At 41.3% G+C, this 20,793-nt stretch overlaps 1 protein-coding gene across 1 annotated transcript in view; it reads left to right on the forward strand.

Moving 5' to 3' along the window:
- Nucleotides 1-20,793, forward strand: part of LOC103371350 (dipeptidyl aminopeptidase-like protein 6) — a gene marked incomplete at its 3' end in the record, with an annotated part of 127,572 nt that overhangs the window by 64,027 nt on the left and 42,752 nt on the right. Inside the window, exon 3 of the mRNA XM_008300647.1 lies at nucleotides 12,844-12,942. Coding sequence (XP_008298869.1) covers nucleotides 12,844-12,942 — 99 coding nt within the window. The remainder of the gene's footprint in view (nucleotides 1-12,843; nucleotides 12,943-20,793) is intronic.

Genomic DNA, 20,793 nt, shown 5'->3' on the forward strand with positions numbered 1-20,793 from the left:
TCAACTTTCATGTGTTCTGCTCTTTTGCTTCTCCTTTAACGTACAGTTTGTGCTGCTGATGCACCACCATCATCTGTTGATGTTTCTCGGGGTCACCGGGTGACTCGGGTCTTTCAACATCACACATAGTCGCCCGGGCGACCCAGCGGGGGTTGATTAAGCCCCGCCTTGTGTCCAGGTTGGCGCTACGCCACCCACGGGTATCTGTTATATAAAATGTGTACATATCTGCAAAAAAAAATCCAGCTATTTAATGTGACTCAGGCGTTGTTCCACATAGATTCCAGAGCTCTGTCATATCTGTAAGGACATTTTAATTAAGATGAACCTAACATAGCACATAAAATGACACTTTGATGTTTTAATTGTGTTAAGGGACAAAAGTTGTGCAGGTAAACTCTTTAACAGGGAAACAGTGTCACTTCCCCTGCTGTTAAATGAGGCTATTTCGACTATCTTCACCGTATTGAGCTTGAATATGTGTTGCTGAAAAATTACAAGCCGGTTGATTAAATGTCATTTTGTTATCACCAGTCGTTCCAGACCTCTGATCTCGAATAAAAATCAGCTCATCTTGTATGCTGTTTTTTTTTTTCCTCCTTTTTTAATAATAATCTACTAAACTGCTGGGATAAGATTGAACCTCAAGTTTATTACTTTTGCATTTTAAGCAGTGAAATGTAAACATATCGAGTCTGAAGATGCTGGAATCCCATTATAAATCTGTCCACGGTTGGTAAAACACCCAAACATTGTCCGTGTTTATGATTACAACGGCCCTAATGACTTGGTACGACTGAGGATTCATACGCTTTAGTTTCCCGGCTGCCAGGACTCGGCTGCATCGACCGTTCTGCTGGATTTTGGCTTCTTTTGTCGGTAACAAAACACGTCTGTCTCACCAGTTGTTGGGCTTTTACTTGCACTTGTGAAAGGATTCTTTATTTCGTCAAAGAGTAAAGAGCACCTTTGAACGCTGCTGGTGGTGATCGGAAACTTAGATGAGAAGGCGCGCTGTTTCTGGTCCAACTTCTCCACATTTAAACTTTTCCCAACTCAGTTAAACCTGCAATAAGGGATTTTTTTTTTTTGTGGCCACTTGAGGGAAGTAGAAAGTTTGTCAGAACTCTTTTTTTTTTTTTTTTTACTTCCACTGAAAACAGCTGTCGTGCAGTGGATGAAAACTACACTGTGGTAGCTGTGAGACTTAACCAAAACAGTAAAGTTGCAGACTGTGAGGCTGGAACAATGAGCTGAAAGATGCTGACACACTCGGTTCGAGCTTCTGGGGAGCTGCGGTTGGGTGATAAATCTCATTTTACTGACTTTACATTGCATTGGCATCCGGAACAAACCAAAACAAAAGTCAACAAGAAGTCAATATAAAACACACTTTCTTAAAAAAAAAAAAACTCCCCGTTGCAATAAATCCACTACCGCATACACTGATCTGTGCTTCCAGCCACTTCGGCCCATCTTGCCAGATTTGATTTCCTCCCTCCGGCGAAACCTCGGATCCAGGAGCGAATTAAGGGGCAGAGAAAGTGACACAACACTGCTGTAACTTTGCATGCACGTCCCGTTTTTCTTCTCTAATTTCACTTACTTGGAGAAACCAGACGATGATTAGCTTTAATTTGGTCGTCAGCGCTGAAAACTTCCTGTATTTGGCTTAGTCACATAAAACCCGCTTAAATCTCAAAACGCCAGGTTTCAACGTTCGATCGAAGCTCCGTCTGCATTGTACTAAAAAAGAGGTTGTGCCACATTAGCATATAAACTGCTCATTTGAGCTGACCCTGCTGGGGCTGCTGGTTCTCTCGCTCTCTCTTTTTTTTTTTTTCCAGACTAATTCAACATTTCGCCAATGATCACAGCACTCTGCGAGGATGAGATAAAGACATACTTAAGTACAGAAAATGGATTTGCCTTTAAGGGATCGCCCCATATATATAAAAAAATGCAAATTCGAACGTAAACTTTCACACGTACAACTTCATCTTTCCAGCCTGTGTTCAGTCCATAAATCTAGCAGAGATACCTCATTATAAATTCAGCATTTATCCCCTCTAAGACTCGCCATCTGACAGGAGGCTGCAACTTATGTGGGCTATTATGCTTCCCCGCAGCCTATACAGTCTGGCAACTCTGATAATCGCACTCAAAACTCAACCGACGCACCAAGCAGATGCCTTCAAAGGTGTTTTCGCCCCCCCATGATGAAATCTGGGCGGAACTGAGGATCAGTCGGCGTCGGTCCATCTGCTGGGCTCAATATGCCGCGCGTGCAGTACAAGTTTGCAGAATGATGCAAGTCATTGTTGTGCTGTTGCAATATAAAACCACTTTGATTGGCGAAAAATGGGAAGTCATATTTTGTTTACTTGCCGGGGAGAAGTAGAAGAAGAAGGAGGAGGAGGGGGAAAAAAGCGTTTCTTTGCTCATCTGTGTGTCAAAGACATTTTCTCAGACGCTGCTGATCTGATATTGACTCGCGGCGGATGAATGGGGGACGAGATTTGCACCACAAAGCAAGGTGACATATCACCATTAGTCGGAGAAGATTGGTGGAGGGCTTGCAAACTGTCTTGTTTGAGATGAAATTGATGCTTAGAAACAATGCTGGGTAGAGCATCCTGGATGGCAAAACTTTGAGAGTGTTTTCTTTGACTTTTCTCTCACCTTTGTCCTGAGAAACATGGCTCATATTTCACCTCTTGCGCTGTCATTTTTACTCACTCAGATTTATTCGATTTACTACTTATCTGCTCGGCCTTGTTCTCTTCTTACTTTCCTGTTTCTCTTTTATTTTGTCGTGATTCTCTCGTGCTGAATCGCCAAAAGGGAGCTGTGCATCTGCAGGAGGAGGAGGAGGAGTCTGCTGGATGTGGAGGCTGCTTACCTTGACGCTGGCCTTGCTGTAGCACCCGTCGTAGATGAATTGCGTCGCAGCCTGAAAAACAGAAGGCTCAAGGCAGAGCTCTGCCTCGGACTGTTTTCTTAATCCTGTTCGGTTGGATTTCTCATCGTTGCATGTGCAGGAAGTGAATGTGCGTCCAGTCCTTCGTTTGCTGCACACAAACATTTTAACCATTCACTCCCACGCAATGCAGAGCTCCACTGATTTTGTGTCTTGCAGGGAAAACATGTTATTTTGCTGTTTACTAATAATAAAGAGATGCATACGTGATGATAACAACAGTGCAAAATTACAGTTGCATTCAGTAGACACGGGATTCTCTGTGCATCTTGTCACAAAATGCAGATGAAAGAGGTGTTTCTCAGCTTGAGGATGGGTTACTGTTGACTCTCATGTTCTGTATAGTGTGTAAATAATCTCTTTTATTGTTCCTCTTTTGGTGTTTCATTCCTCCCAAGGGTATGTGCAGTTTGTTCATTGGTGGCGGAGTCAGAGCCATTAAAGATGGCTTCTGGCTTTGCATCAAACTTTTTTTCCTGATGAAAGCTGCATTAATACATTTATCGTTGCAAGTTAGACAGCGTGCGGGAGTCTGTTTGTACCTGTTGGATGTGTCTCTCCTACGTACCTGCCTCATGTAATAGATGTGCAAAGAGCTCCCTTGGGTTTAAGTCACAGCTTGAGGATGACACATTTCCATGGTACAAAATGAAACAGGAGCACTCTGCTTAATTCATAGCTACTAAATTGTGCAAACATTTCAGCACTACTGTGTCTTTTTCTGAGTCAAAGCGGGTAAAGACACGAGAAAACAGACGTTCACCCTAAACTAAGTATGTGATTGTGATTGGACAACTGGTTTTCAAATCTACCGGATGATGAATCCATGAGTGGGAGTTTCCATCGTGTCCTGGTGCGACGCCACAACATCGTGCAAGAAACAAGCTTCTCCTAAAGTTACAGAAGTACAGAAAGAATCAATGCAAACATTTGTTAAAGGCGACAACCCAAAGGAAGCACGACGAATCAGTCGGTACATGATGAGCTAACATCACGTCAGAAGCAAAACAAACCTCCACAATTTGCAGCTAAATTCGTAAGAATCAGCAGTTAATTCCACCTTTTATGCATTTTATGTTGGAAAAAGTACTTTATCTTCACAGATGTGCTTACTTTGACCACAGACAATGAAGCAGGTGTGTCCCTTTGACCCAGAAGTGCCAGATTTGTGCTCGTTGTATAGCAAAACTCTGCACATTTTTCACAATAAGTTCAATTATTTTACATTTTTGTCAGAAACAAGTGAGAAATTTCTCCAAATATTTTATTTAGTCTCTGAAAAATAGTGTTTGGACTCAACAACATGAATTAATGCAACATTTTGCATCAGTCTTTTTGAGTTACGACAATTAATAATGACGTTACGCTCAACCAACAAACTGCAAAGGAATTAGTTTTCCTCTGAAATCAAAGTTGTTGTTGTTTTTTCTTTTTCTTCTTACCAGTCTTAACCATCTAAACGTGTCCAGGTATGTTTAGTAAGCAGGGAGACCTGAAATCCTAATCTCAAGATGAAGAGAAATTATGCTATTAAGCCAGTTTCATTAAGCCACCTCAACTTGAATTTAGTTTAAATCAACCAACGCGGGAATTTGAGTTTAAATTACACACGATTGCCAACATCATTATGTCAACCCCAACCCATTTAATATAATGGGCAAAGGTTTATCTTAAATCAGTAAATTGGATTTTTTTGGTTTTAATCTTACAACAGTGCACTTAATTAAGTGTTTGGGAATAGGTGCCCTAAATTACTTTTTATGTACTTTGCTTTGCTCCTGTGGTGTAAAAACCTGCTTTAATCTTCTCTTTAACTCCATCCGTTGACTCCATCTATGTGGTTAGCGGTAAATCCCAAAACACACACTTTGTTTTTTGACCACCCACTTACAAAGCATTTGCCTGAGATCCCATGAGGCCGATCCCAGAGCTGTCTCCTACCTCCACGTTCCCAGTCGGACCGTTACGTAGGACTCGCCGTTAGTTTCTCTTAATTACACTCCTGAGACGTGCTGCCGGGACTTTGCTGGATCACCGAACGAGTGGTTGAGCATCGTCTGGGTTTCCAAGCTGGCGCCATCTTTCTTCGACGGGTTCAGCGAGAATCCGCTTTAGATGCTTTTTTCGCTCAGGGAGCCTTTTCTCTCAATCTAGAGCCACTTACCAGCAGCCTCAGCGGCTTCGGGGAGGCTTGTCAACGAGTCTTTCCTGGAACTCCCTCCTCCCAGAGTAGCCTTGATGTTGATGTGGCTAAAGACTCCTCTGCAGACCTACCTTCGCCCGCCTGACTTTTGCTTTCCAGCCACGTTGCCACGTATCGGCTGCCTCGGCTTCTTCTTGCACTCGCAGGGTTTCACCGTTGCACCCTCCCGGAGCGCTGCGAGCTCGATGATGTAAACGAAATGGAGTGAGGCCGACCGTGGCGCCAGCGTCTGGTCCGAAGAAGTCTCAAGTACACACAACCGGCGCAGCGAAACCGCAAACGGCTCATTAAGTCCGTTATGAATCCTTTGAAGCGTACGAAACGCTTTTTGCAGTAAAGTTAAAGAGTTTCAAAATAAACTTTTTTCTAAAAAACATGAAAGTTCATCGATTTTACACAGCAGCTGTGATCATGTTTTCATCATTTATTAAGATCTTAAGCAAAAATCTGAACATTTACAGTTTGCAGCTTCTATAATGTCTTCGTTTCTGTATGTAGACGAAGCATTTTTCACTTTTTTTGTGTATTTTTTGAACTGTTTCACTAAAAAATCTATATTTTTGGAGCTGAAGTCGCTTTAAAAATGTTGATTTATACGCTGTTTGAGTTGAATATACAACACAGATACAGATATAAGGTTTGAAAATTGGATCACAGATACTCTCGCCTTGCTGTGCTATAAATAATTTAGACACTCTGTAGGCATTTGTCTTGTCTTGTTTTTCTGACATACGATCTAAAACATGCAGCTGTTGAGCTCTCACACTGATCCAACAGCTGACATTAAACAGTTTTTTCTAATGTGATGACACTGTCGTGACAAGAGGAAGATGTTTTGTGTCGTTTCGATTTGGCAGCTTCTGTCTGAACCTTCCCTTCTTCCGTCCATCTGCTCTTTAACAATGATTTTTTTTTTTTTCCCACCACGAGCTGCACAATTCACACATCAAAGCGTGTGTCAGATTAAAATTAGGGGACGTGGTGACCGTTACGCCTGCTGAGGAAACATTTGAAGCTCGTCTTTGCGGTTTTGTGGCGCTGCGGCGGTTAGAAGAACCTACAGTGTGTCCGTCACCGCTTTGTGTTGCTGATGTTAAAGCCGGGTTTGATCGTGAGCTGATCGCTCTCGAGCCGTAGCGGTTTGCAAATATATGATATGACATGTGGGATGATGGTTTTTTCCTTTACTGCGGATACATAGAATAACCTCTAAAGCCTGTGGAATTGTTTCAAACCCCCACATGTGGTATCCGATTTACACTTTTGTGTGCAGTTTATCCTCCTAACTTTTCCTCCAGTGCCACCATGAAGTAGAATAAAAGAAAGGAGATAAAACCATCCCAAAGAGACACAAATGAAAGATCACAACCCAAACAGAAAAGATAAAATTTGACTTTTCTGTCCACCTTTTTTGGAGTCAAAAACAAGAATGATTGTTAATGAAAATGGATGGCGTGAACCGAACAAAATGACAAAAAACGACACACACAAAACATCAAAAAGCTGACACAAACAAGACACGATAGAAAGGTTAGATACAACATGACGAAAATGAGGCACAAAATGACAGAAAGGAGACACAACTGTCAGACGCAGGCACAAACAAAATGTCACAAATAGAAAAGGAGACGACATGAGACAAAACAGCACATAGGAGACACAAAGGTGAACAAACGAGACACGACATGACAAAAATGACGCACACAAAGGGACCAAAACACGACATAAAATGACAGAAGTGAGATATGAAACGACACATAACGACAGGTTTGTGTCACGATAACTTGTTTTCGGTGAAATACCTGACTGATGATTGGATATATTGGAGGGAAATTTGGTGCAGGCGTTCATGTTCCTCTCAAAATTAAATGTTTTCCTTTCTGCCTCTTTAACTTTCTATTTAATGCCATGTGAAGGTCAAACTTTAATTGCTCCTGAATTTTCGTATGTGAACTAATATCTGCAAAATATCTGACATTCCCGTCAGCCTCAGGTGTGTTTTGTGAACGCTGCGACGACGCTAGAATACTGATGTTAGCATTTAGCCAACAGTGCAGCCTCATAAAGCCACTGATCTGGCTTTGGACTCCTAGTTAAACTTTACTGCAGCTTTGCAGCTTGTTAAATGCATTTTTTTAGAAAGTGTTGACTCCTACCTCCTATCCTTGTGGGAATCACTCATCTTGCTTTGAGATGCTGCAGGTGATCCATCACAATCGAGGGTGTTTAGTTGTTGTTCATTTATCAAACCATCGCTATGTATGCACGAGCTGCTTTAATGTTGCTTCCATAATGGGAATATATGCAGGATGCGTTACTGTCTGATAATTTAAAATTGGTATTAAATATTTTAAACCTGCAGTGTAGCACTTATGTGTCCCCCTTGTGGCCTTGAGAGGAACTGCATAGTGTCACATGGGCTTATTATATATATTCTTGGATGTAAACTTTACAAAACTGGAGCATCCAAAACCTTTCCTGGCTGCTTCCTAAGTGGCTCCACCATGCTCCTATATGCCGACTAGCAATAAATGTCAAAAAAAAAAAAGCATTACTGCCATGGCACAGACGCAGGAAACCAGATTTAAAGCTACGATGAATTACAGCGACACATCCCTGCTGTCGATAGCTTTAATCAGGCGCCGTGTGAACCCGTTAGCCGAGGGCTCCAAAGTAATGGATGCTCATTTATATGTACAAGTCTCCCTCTCCAGCTTTTTAATGCAAAGAAGCTGCGTAATTTCTTCCTGAATCACTGATATCAGAGTTTTAAAGCACTTAAACGCACCACGTAAAAAAAAAAAAAAAGATTTTTAAAGCAGACGGCTTTTTAAACACACAAGGCGGTGACATTATGAATGTAATATCTCTGCAGCTTGAACACGGTAGATTCGGTGCTTACATGAAGTGAAGCCGCTGGCTGTTTGAAAGATGGAAAAAAAAAAAAGCACCAACCGAGATATAATTATATTTCACTGCCAGGTAGAGAAACAGGTACGGCCCTTTGTTCGGCTGCACGGTTTTGTTTGCCGTCGAAAAGAAGGTCATTCGGATCTTTGGAGGATCTTTTTTTTTTGGCATTCTGGGTTTTAATAGATAATTACAGCCGCACATGATGATATTCAGGCTTCTCAGTCCTGCAAAGCACAAAACTCTAAAAGAAACACTTGTACGCTGCTCATTTTTTATCAGATGAAGCTAAAAAAACACCACATATCTTTTGTCATCGTGGTTTCTCCCCATCACAGCCTTACAGCCTCTTATGCAGCTTTTAGCCCCCGAATGCGGTTTAAGAAGGAGCGCAGTGACCTAAGAAAAGACACTCGCAGCCCAAAATGTTACCTCTTAAGAGAAATGACAGCCACGTCACCGGCACAGACAGGCTTAGCGGCGGGATTATACATCACACATTAGACAGAAAAGTCCTGCAGCCGAAATATCACATCTTTGATCCCCATGGCAACCAACATGTCCATCAAGGGTCCTTGTGCAGGAGACTGAAGCTATTTTGGAGCCACTTTTGACTTGAGCGCTCCAGAATGAAAGTTTAGCTTGAAAACACTCCACATATATTGCTTTTTTTGCTTGCTTCTGATCCTCCCACTAAGTGTATGGAGGTGATATTACAGAGCTGCAGATGACATGATGAGCATTGATGGATGAAATTAAGCTGAAATGAATCGCAGGAGGCATCTGCTGTAAATACGCACATCTGGTCGGATGATCAGAAGCGAGTCTTCATCAAAGGCCGGAGGGAGTTAAGATGATGCTCTGCTTTGTTATTATCCCTTTTTTTTTTTTCCCTGTCTCCGATAAGCTCTTTATTCTTTGAAAGGTGAACGCTTGCCAGCAGGAAAAAGTTGTTAGGATGGCGTTCGAGATCAAAACGTGTCAAGAAGGACATTATATATTCTCTCAGTTTTTGTTGTTCAGAAGTACAAAGAAGATCAGTCTTATCTACCTGGTTTTATTATTATTATTATTTCAAAAGTCTCTTTCTTTGCGGCACCTCGTCGTATTTGTTTCGGCGAAGTTTTCTCGCGGGCAGTAATGTGACGGCTTGTTTTGAATCGGTTTTTCTTAAATGTCACACGTTGTCACGCTTGATCCGTCTAATGGCGGAACAACGCATTCGCTGTCGTTCGCTGAGGTGAAAGCACCTCATTTATAGAAAGTTATTGCTGTACCTGCCTGTTCTGTTTCACTTTGTTCTCCTCTATTGTTAATATTTCATACATGTTTGTATCCGTCTAGATTTATCTTATACATCTCCTGCGCCACAGTTCTTATTTTAATGTAGCGTCTTGCCATAAAAGCTCCAGTCGGCTGGTTTATTTCGACATAATGCTTGCGGTCAATTCTTAAAACTACCCTGACCCCAAATACAGGATTATAAAAACAATGTGTGCACTACAGTAACGTTAAGTGTAGTTGCTGTAATTTTATTTATAGAACTTGGTCACAAAAGCAAGAGCAGCAAAACTAGATCCACATTAACGGTTAGAATTATGGATCCTAACAGTGGTTTTGACACTAAAGAGGTCAGTAATGTGTGTTTCTATGCATCTGATTGAACACAGCTTTGTAATTATGAGCCTGCAGGGTGTCAGAGAGACCAGGAACAGATGAGGCTTAGAAGACATAAACGCCATCAGAGAGAAATTAATTTGTGGTGCGATTAAAGCCGGCGGAGAGCAGGACAGGTGTCGTGCTGAGTGACTGACGTCGTGTTGCATCTTAGCAAAGATTAAGAGTTATTAATACACTGTAATAAGTGGCTGTAGAAGTGCAGCTAAATGAGAATGACTATGAATAGTGAGATATTGTAAAGTGACGGTAAGAACTGAACAAAAGGTTTGAATCAAACGAGACACAAAACAGAGAAAATGACACAAACAACATAAAAGAAAAATGAGACACAGCATGACAGAGAAGAGACACAAATAAAACATCTCAAACAATTCACAAAATTAGAATATAACATAAAAAGTATAACGTAAAGCAATACAAAGGAGACACAAGACGACAAAAAGGAGGCACAAAATCACATAAACGAGACACAAAACTGCAAAAATGAGACACAAAATGACAAAAGGAGACAAAACTGTCACAAAACACGCCAACAAAATGTCATAAATAAGATACAAAAGAAAAAATAAGACATAAAACAACACAAATTAGACACAAAATTACATAAACAAGACACAAAACTGCACAAATGAGAACCAACGTGACAAAAATGAGACACAAAGTGACCAAAGGAAGAGACAAAACTGTCACAAACAAGACACAAAAGACGAATGAGACATAAAACAGCACAAAGGAGACACATCATGGCAAAAATTAGACACAAAGGGACAAAAACAAGACACGAAATGACACAAAGAAGACAAAGTGAGACACAAAACAACAGAAACGAGACAAAACTGTCGCAAAGAGACACAAATGAAATCCCACAAACATACAAGAAAAGAAAAATTAGACACAAGTGAGACACTGAAGGACAAAAATGAGACACAAAACTGCACAAATGAGAGCCAACATGACAAAAATGGGACACAAATTGACAGAAAGGAGACAAAACTGCCACAAAGAGACACAAACAAACATGCAAGAAAGAAAAATGAGACACTAATCAAAACAAAAAGTGCACAAAATGACAAACAAGACAGAAAAACGAGACGTAAGACAACATAAATTGGATATAAAATGACACACAAACAAGACACAAACCTGCAGTCACAGCCAGTAACAGTGTGTTATTGGAGTCTAGTCTCAGTATGTAGTAACAACCACAGCTGCTGCCGGTGTTTTAGTGTAATTTTCCAGGAATACTTGTCACCGTGTACTTGTCCGTGATAGAAGCTAATGCAGGAGGATCAGCTGGTGTCAGTCTGATCTCAGGAGTCTAACACGGACCGACACTACATTTCACAGGCCACATGGGAAAAAGAAAGACAGCGAGAGAGAGAGAGAGCGGACCAAATTAGAAGTTAGCAAACACCACCGAAGCTCACGGTTTGGCTCCTGGTCGAGCTGAATCTCGGACTGATCTGTGACCGTTCTGTCCCGCTGATGGTGGAACTGGAGACGCTGCAACACCGAATGAAACCACAACAGCTGTTAGTCTCACACATCCGGGCTTAGAGCGTCCCGTCGTATCTCTGGAAACATAATCCTCCGGTCTGGAAGAAGCGCAGCCACGTTATTAGTTACAGACGCGGGAAGGAAGTCGAGTGTTTTCACCTGACGTGGCCCACAAAGGCTCGGCTGTGTTCGGACACCTGTGGACTGGATCAGGAAATATACTACCTACCACAGCTCGCATTAATTTACTAAAACTACATTTACATATTTTTACATACAACTGCACCTTTTTGCACTACTTTTTCAGATATGTTCAGCAATGTGCAACATCCAGAAGTGTTTTTATTGTTACTCATTTTCCAAATAAGTCATATTCAAAATAATAAGCTCCCACTGTTTTCATAGATCCACTCGTCTTTCTACTAGGTTTTTACATTTTATACTTGCACACCACCTACTGCACTTGATTTTGCGCCCTCACCTGGTTGAGCTAACGGTCCTCAATGCAGAGATCGAGGGTTCGAATCCCACTCACGGCACTTTTCCACAGGTCCTTCCCCCATTCTATTTATTTTATTTTATTTATTGTTTATTTGATGTGGACGTCACAATTACATCGGACAAACCAGATGCATTGTTTGAGTGTTTTAGCACGTGTGCTAATTCGCAACACTTGTCCACAGGAGGCTTTTGAAATGATAAAAAGTAATAAGAACAAAAAAAAAAAAAAAAAAAAAAAAAAATAAATAAAAAAAAAAAAAAAAAAAAAAAGATAAACAAATAAATATAAAAAAAAAACAAAACAAAAAATACAGTGTACAATAACATTACAACAGTAAAAGAGGCAGTTTTACAGGTTAAATACATAAATAAGCTTCAGGGCAAAGGCAACATGTTCAAGCAATCAACCAGTTGAAACTATTCATTGTGTCTCTACACTAACTGCACTATTAAATAAAGACAAAAAGGCCCAAAAAAATAGCAAAAAATGTCTGATTTTGTGACACACAGGCAGAACTGCTGCTTAATTTCACCGTGCAATGGCAATAAACTAATTCTATTCTGTACAATGAAAAAATGGGAAAGTTATCTGCAAAAAAACCCCAAAACATCAGAATCACTTTTTATTTATGTCTCATAAAACATAGAAAATTGTGAATTAGCTTTCCAAGAAATTATTACATTTGGCAAAGAAAAACTCAACCTTCAAGTTGTTTTTCTGAGAAATTCTTTGCATTGGCAACGACTACACCTGAAAGTATGTCTGCAGAGGTTCATTTTGTGCATTAGTTTGTTTCCTATTATTGTGATTTTGATGGTTTTCTTTGCTCGGAGATGAACTGAAACCAGACATTTACTCACAAGTTATTAAGACTTACCTTGAATGTCCTTCTGCACTTCTAAGTTGTTTGTAGTATCCACAAGTGGAAGCATTTTTCCTCTTCTTCTTCTCGCTCCAAGTAAAAATGTGTTTGGATGTTTGCTATGTGTTTTTTTTTTTTTTTTCCATTACCGAGCACAAGCATGCATGTGGATTCTTGTTTAGCTGACGCTGTGGTTGTTCCCTCCGCAGGCGAAGACGACCGTCTGGCTCTCAAGGGCAAGGTGACGGTTGGAGACCTCTTTAGAAAAGACTTCAAGGTTCATGACCCCAACGCCAAATGGATCAGCAGTAAGTGTTGCAACATACGACTGCACAGACAAAACAATATCCACGCTGCCGTTTGAAAAACGGTCACCAGCTGAGTTTCTGGACTTTTTTTAAAGCAGCACTATTGTGACTACTTTTTAATAGTAGAGGTGTTGCTGCAATGCTGCAAATCCCTCGTCTGGGCTTTGAGCTTGTTGTGTTTAGATACCAGTAGGTCTCACTGGCTTACAAAAAAAACGATGTACTGCCACGTCGTTCTCGTCATGCTTCGACCTTGATGAAGCAATAAAGGTGTTAAACAGCTACGTTCACCGTCCACAGTGTAAATATGTTTACAGTTCGTAGCCTTTATAACTGAAACTGTTGCAGCTCGTGCCGTTAGCTCGAGACTAATTGCAGCCGTAAAGTGCAAAAACCAGAGCGACCTGTGAATATTGGATGCGCCTTAAAAGCCGCCTCTCAGATCAGCCTCCTGTTTTGTTACTCTGACGTTGCAGGATTAGCAAAGCAGGGAGAGAAAAGACTAGTTTAGTTACGTAACTGAGTATAAATCGGTCTGACATTCAGTTTAAACAACATATGTGTCCATTTTTGTTATTTGCTATTTAATAGGACTGTACAGTTAAGATATCTGGAAAGCTCAAGTTCAAGTTAAACTACTTGCTCTGAGCAGAATATGAGAGCAGCTCAAATGACACCACTTTGATCGTTTCTTGGCTTTTTTACACCGTTAATGTCTGTTTAATGCTGTAGAATGTACCTGTGTCCTCTTTTAACCCTTCAGAGTAACGTTTTTACTCACCATGGGTTCATGTTTCACTGCAATATAAAGTCCTGTATCTCTATGGAAACAGCACAACCACTAGAAGTAGAGAGAATTTAAAAGGTGTCTTCTGTCCAGTGTGACGCTGTTGAAATGTCATTATGGGGGTGTTAGTGTTTGTGAATAGGTCGAGTCAGGTCAGGTCATGTGTAAAAGACAGCCAACAGTGAGGCCGGCTTGACTTGTAACTGGTGGTTTGTCTGCATTTCCAGCACTTGTAGCCAAATACTTAGACTTTTTATCTATTAATATCTTTGTACATATTTACAGATCTTTGTATGTGTTGACAAATCTTTTTACACATCGACGAATCTTTTACGAATCTTTTTGCGCATTCACAAATCTCACCACAGACACAGTTTGAGTTACAGACACACAACTCTCCATGCATGATTACATTTTCAAATAGTTTTGCTATAGTGATACCCTCATATGGCATAAATTATGCATGTATATGTTTTTCTGAAATCATTATTTACTATTGTTTATTTTAAAAAAACAAACTGAAAAACCTGGAATCAGCATTTGGAACATTTTTCAAAGTGCACTAAAGTGTTACTAAAACTGGAGAAATAACTGGTTTGCTTCCTTTTTTTTTTTACTGCTTACATCTTGAATTTGTTCCCTCACTGCTCTGCATCAACACTGCCTGCAGTTCACCTGAGAAGTCCCTGATTTTGTGAACTGACTGTTGGTCGCAGCTGAGCCAGCAATGGTTTCTCAGGAGTACAGAATTTAGTTTTTCATTTCTTTTATAGAATGTGGTTCCCGGAAACCCTTTTTGTTTAGGTGAAATTGTAAATTTGACAAAGAATTCAAATGATTTTAAAGCTTGGATTTTTATTTAAGCGTCACGGCGGCACTACACATCACATATGATTAGTTCACAAAGTAGACAGTAGGTAGTTTTTAAAGTTTCTGGCTCTGATAAATGGTGCCATTTTGACATTCTAAATAAAAAAGAAAAGAAAGACAACATGCATTTCACACCTCCTGGTGGTTTTAGTGGTTCAGAGGGTTAATGTAATTATATTTTTTTTAAAAAAGCCTATTCCATGCATATTAATCCATTCATATTATCATTCTCTCCTCTTTTTGCCTGACACCAGGAGAGTGCACTTACACAAAGGTTTCATTGTGATCAAAAGGCTGCATTCAGAGCAGAGGGTTGTCAGCGCAGGGCGGGTCACGTCTGTCAAAAGAAATCCATTATGGGCCGACTCTTACATCCATACTGTGTGTTTTCTTATTGAACCGTTTGCATGTAAAAATATTGATGTTTTGTTGACGCACACGTGCATCTGCAAGTAGAAATCTTAATTTAGCCCCTGATCCGGCCTGTATTGTTAGATTATGGGCTTGAAATAACAGATGTGCTGAACTACACAGCTGATCTGATCCAGAAACTTTTTAAAAAATACTTAAGAGAGCTGCACAAAGACCAACATAAACGATAAAGTGCATCTCCGATTCATCTTTAGAACAAGCCACGGAACGGTTTTTAGCTTTGAAAGGCGTTCAATACGCTAAAATTAGTAATAATGTTTTACCTGTTAAGGCTATTGATGTACGACTTCGGTTATTAGACGAGAAATAATACGACTAATGATATGTTCCTGCTTTTATCTTCATAACAAACGGCGGAGGATAACGGTGTGAATGTATCACAGCGCTGTTTAAACTGCAAACGTCTGATTTACTAAGATGATGTTCGTTTTGTGTGCAGCAGATGTATATGTGTGTGTGTGTGTGTGTGTGTGTGTGTGTCCTTGCTGTCTGACATTCCTCCAAACAATTCATTCCATATGCTTCAATAGCTACCCAATTACCTGCAACCACAACCCTCATTTTTCTTTGATCAGTGACAGTGTGCGGATGTCGCCTTTGTTTCAATTCATCATCGCCAATTTCAAACGCTTGTTGAGTGAGCGTGTGTGCTGTTTTATTTTATTATTATTTTAATCGTGACAGCATAAACACTGACAGCGCCGGAGGGAACCAATGAGAGGAAATTATACACTTTATTTGGCGTCAAGGTAAAGCGGCGACCCGATGCGGCCTCGGCACGACTCGGGCGTTGAAGAGAGGACGAGGTGTCCGAGGATTAATGAGCTGGATTTTTGTCTTCTTCTCGCGTCCGGCTGAAGCTGTCTCCTCCAATCACAACACCTAAGATGGCTCCCTTAAAAGGGCCCAGCTGTTGGAATCCTGAAAAGCCTTCCCTCTCTGTGATTGGCTGTAATTACAAAGCTGAAAACCAATGTTTATTATATTAGCAACAGGAAGATGTTCTCACATGAAGCCTCTCTTCTAGCTTACGGTTCCCCATATGTGCTTAAAGATGCCTCGTCTCTCGTGTGGCCGATTTGTTACTCGCTGCGACCCAGAGGTTGTAAACAAATCTATCACGCTCGAACGCACCCCGATGAACGTCTCAAACTGCTGCGGCGGCACTGTACACATCTGGAAGCCAACATCTGCTCTTCGAAGCCGCGATCAGAAGTAGAAACCGAGAGGGGTCGGATTGCGTAACGCCATTACGACGAGCGAAGGAATAAATGGGCTTATTCTGCACTCGATGGTGTTCCATTAACCAAAGAGAGTTGATTTAACAAGCAGAGAGAAACGGTAATGCGGCAGGAAAGAATCCATACGCGACGGCAGCAATCGCCAAGAAACAAGAACCCGTCTTCTGAAAAGCGATCCGCTCTCTCATCTCCTGGCTTTTGTGCCGCTGACAGTACCATCCTTGATCTGGATGTATTTTTAGTGTATCATTAGATACAGCTCGCAGAGAGGCGAGAGAAAGAGGTAGCGAGAGCGAGAGAGATCCGTCAGATGATTATTTTGTCTCCGTCCGTGTGTCATTTTTACTAGACCTCGGTGCTCGGCCAAACTCTCGTGCTTTCAGGGCTATCTCTAGGATTTGTTATAATGGCTCCACTGGTTGGAAGCTGACATTGAATTTTTTATAACCTAATTTAGCTCAGTTTTATGTTTTCCCTATCCCAGGCTGTCTCCATCTATCAATCAATTCCCCCCGGGATAGACTGAATATAACCTTGAGAATCCCTAATGATCGTATATTAGGCTGTTTTTACGAGGCGGAATTGCTTCCTCATGTCTTGTCCAATAGTGTTAGCTCAAATATATACTGTACTTAAGCGTCATTAGGCGCTCTTATCTGCTTCTCGCGAAAGGTGGCAGAGATTGCGATCCCAGCTTGTGCAGCCGATGGATCATCATTTTGAAGCTTTATTTAAGTTGGGTCTTATCTGTCACTCCTGTCAGCGAGCTCGCCGGGTTAATTGCTGGGATCTGGGTTTGGAGAAAGTTTTTAGAAGAGAAATCAGACACAGCAGAGACAGTAAAACAGGTTTGAAACAACTGAAAACAGCTGTTAATTAATAGACACAAGGATGTGCGATGGTGTGAGCGCTGTGGTGAACTGTACAGGTGTTGTGCTGCAGGAATCAACAGGTAAATAAATAGTAAAAGCATGTTTTTCCAAAGAAGGCTGCCTGCAATGTACATTTGAAGCTTTCGGTTTGCCAGTGCAGGGCTTTGCTAGATGAAGCATTTCACTAAAAGTTGACTTCGGTTCACTGTTTTTTTTTTTTTCTCTGGGCAACCCATTTTTTGTTTGTTTGTTTGTTTTGCCAGAGCGCTCTTTGTTGTCATCTCTACTGTGCTAACTCAGTGGGTGTGCCATAGCGCTGTTACTTGTCAGAACGCTGCGTTAACAAAGGCCGACAACAGAATGATCTGAAATGTCTGCGGTAAACAACGGCCCGGCTTATATCTTAGACCTGCTGTTTAAAAATTGATATAATTCTGCCTAAACTGACGGATCTCTTGGACTTTTCTTGCAGCGGTTTTATGAGTTCCCTCATTGTCAGTAGTGCAAAATGTGCAAAACTGTAAAAGTAAGGCCTACTTATCCGTGAGTTCTTTAGATGCAAACCGGAGCGCCTGAGTGGGACTTCTTCGGTTGCACATGCCGTCAAAAGTCTGTAAGGTGCAACTGAACGTGTTGATTGATTGTATAGCATGGTCGATAGCATCACATGGTTTCACTCAGCTAGTCAGTTATTTGCAACATGTGTGCTGCAGTAACTGAGCGGTGACTGGACGTTTCTCATTGCACGATCACCTAGTAGCATCTGCTGATGATAGTCTTGCATCTCCACAAGCTGTGAAGAATGGTCTAACTGCACCTTGTTGTCTTTCTGCTATGGGGAGGCAAAAATTCTCCAGCTTGCTTGTATTTGTTTGATCCAGTCATTGGGCGTTGCTAAACCCAGCGGTCCTGCAAAATAGTGACGATTTAGGTGGAACGTTTGCATGCACTGTAATTAAAATGACAAATTTACAAGAAAAAAATAGTGTTTCCAATAGCGAGGGGGATTTTTAATATGATAACGTGGAGAATGTTTTGTGAAATGCACGGCAGGAATGGGGAGCTACACTCAAAGAGTACATCTGGTGAATAAGACTAACTCAATGAATGTGAGTCGTTCAGTAAACATGTATGAATTGTTGCATCTATAGATAGTCTGCATGTGAGACGTTTAGGGAACACTAGTAAACTGTAGCCTCAGAACACAACCTGGGTTACACTCGTCCCCCTTTCAACTACCGTAATTTCTGGACTATTGGGTGCACCTGAATATAAGCCACACCCACTAACTTTAAAAAGAAAACCAGTTTTGTACATATACAGGCCGCACTTGTCTATAATCCGCAGGTGTCCACGTTGCAACATGAGATATTTACACAGAAAGAAGTCTCTCAGTCTCTCTTTCCTCGTCGCTCTCAATGTCACTTTCGTCTGGAGGCAAATTTGTAAAAATCCAGAAATTAGCTGCATCATTGTTTGAGCCGCAGTGTTCAAAGCGTGTGAAAAAAGTAGTGGCTTATAGTCCAGAATTTACGGTACATGAACCATAAGTCTCAACTTGTGGGAGACACAGATATGTGATAAAACGGCCAACAATATGCATTAAGTGCAAAAGAAGTGTCTGTGAACGGTGCTTTGGCTACCGAAGCCCCGACGTTTCAAACTGAAGCATTAAGAATGCTCTTCAAGAAGCGCGTCCTGTGAAACCAGTGGTTCGTCTGGAGCCCTGCAAACTCTATAAACCACTTCACCCCGCGCTCTCCATCAGTATTCTTACCATGCTCTCAAGCCGTCGCTATAAGTCTCCCTGGTTTGGTAATTGCACAGTTAGCAGACACCACTGATATCTCACATATGCCTTTTTTTTTTTTTTTTTTGTTAGCGCTCCGTCTGAATCAGACAAACACAGCATCATTCTCACACTTACCAAGGTGAAGCCAGCCCTGTGGGAGACAATGCAAGCGCTCAGAGCAGCTGCTTGCCATTTTAATGGCCACGTTCCTCTTGTTTGCCACTCCAGGACGCCTCTTGTCTCGCTGATGTTTGTTAAATATGGTGCAGGGGGAGCCATTTGTAAAGCAGTCGACCGATCGCGACGGAGCTAAAGCGTTATCGCCGTGACTTTGAGGGGGACTTGCGACTGCGGTTTTAGATACGACTGAAGCGTGGGGATGTTTGTTTTGTCAGCGTGTGGGCACTTTCATGCATGCACAACGGAGAATTACCTTGTTTCTGAATGATGCACAACCTCTCATCTCTAATGTTTATGTAAAGGACTCACTTTGGAGAAGATTAGCCAGTTGTCTCGCTCCCTTATTGACTTTTCATAGCTCTGCTCCCCTGGCACAACATGAGTAATGATGTGAACGTCATTTGTTAATGGAGTTCTGCAATGGGTCTTTTTCTTACCAATGAGACATATCAAATTAGCCCTCTGTAACTATCCAGTGTTCATTCAGTGTCGCAGACAATCAGTTTTGGTGAAATGCTAACATTATATGAAGCAGCAGGTGCAAATATCCCCTTCTGAGATGGCCTAGTTCTACCGCGACAACGCCTGACGCATAATCCGAGATGACGTCTTGGCACGCGCTCAGATTCTTCCATCAACCTTCAGAAAGCAGCAAAAGTGGCACAACAGCTAGTCTTTAGGCAGAAACGAGCTGTAAAATACACTGATGTGGTTCAATGTTTTAATATCCATGGAGGAATAGAGGGGGGGAAAAAAAAACATCAGATGCAGAAGCAAGCCTTCGATTGATACGGGCGCCTCGGTGCGTCTCTTGACAAATTCATCCGTCTCTTAGCTCTTTAGCTGCTAATGTTAGGCAGCTTCTGAAGAGTTGGATGTCTTCTGTGAGGTTTTTGAGCAACAACAAATCAAAAAAAAAACAGAAATTCCAGTCACGGTTTGTCCAACTTAATAACCTTGCTAACGTTAAATTACGCCTTTCTCGCAGCGACACGGATTCAGGCTTTTACGGTTCTCACCTTGATTAGCGCATTGTGCCGCTTTAAGCAACGACAGACACGGGTTCACGGCGCGCGAGATTCTCACAAAAGCTTTTGATCAGAAGTTAAAGCGGGGACCGAGCTGAACTCGTTGCGGCGTCTTCACCTTGAGCTTTAAAATTCCAAGATTCACTGATGAATGGTGAAGAAGAAGAAGCTCTTTACACTGGAGCTTTTTGTGAGCCAAAGCTCAGCCTCGGGAGCTGAGGAACAGTCTCTCTTTCACTGGAGAGGCCCCGGTGTTTTGAAATTCTCTATCTGCAGTTTTCTAACTTTCTGTGTCAGTGTTGAAGTTTGGATTGCAAAAGTCGGCTGTACAAAAACCAAACATTAAACCCCTGTAGGCACTGGCGCTACAACTTTGAAGTTTCAAGATTGGCACCAGATGTGTGGTCAGATTTATTGTTTATTGATCATATAATTCACTAAAAATCTGTTGTTTCTTTTGCATTTTGGTTAGGAATACACAACTAGCAGCTTCTCTATTTCAATTTTAGATGTTTGGCTTCTTTAATTAATTGAGAAGATGTTTCTGCCCAACAAAACAAGACACCAGAAGTCAGGTGTTGTTAATAATTGGTGCTTCTGTTCTGATTATTCTCCTCGGTTTAATCGCTCAAATTTCCCATCGATAATT

Source organism: Stegastes partitus, unplaced genomic scaffold (assembly GCF_000690725.1).
Source record: "Stegastes partitus isolate 25-593 unplaced genomic scaffold, Stegastes_partitus-1.0.2 Scaffold1569, whole genome shotgun sequence".
In the NCBI taxonomy this organism is placed as follows: Eukaryota; Metazoa; Chordata; class Actinopteri; family Pomacentridae; genus Stegastes; species Stegastes partitus.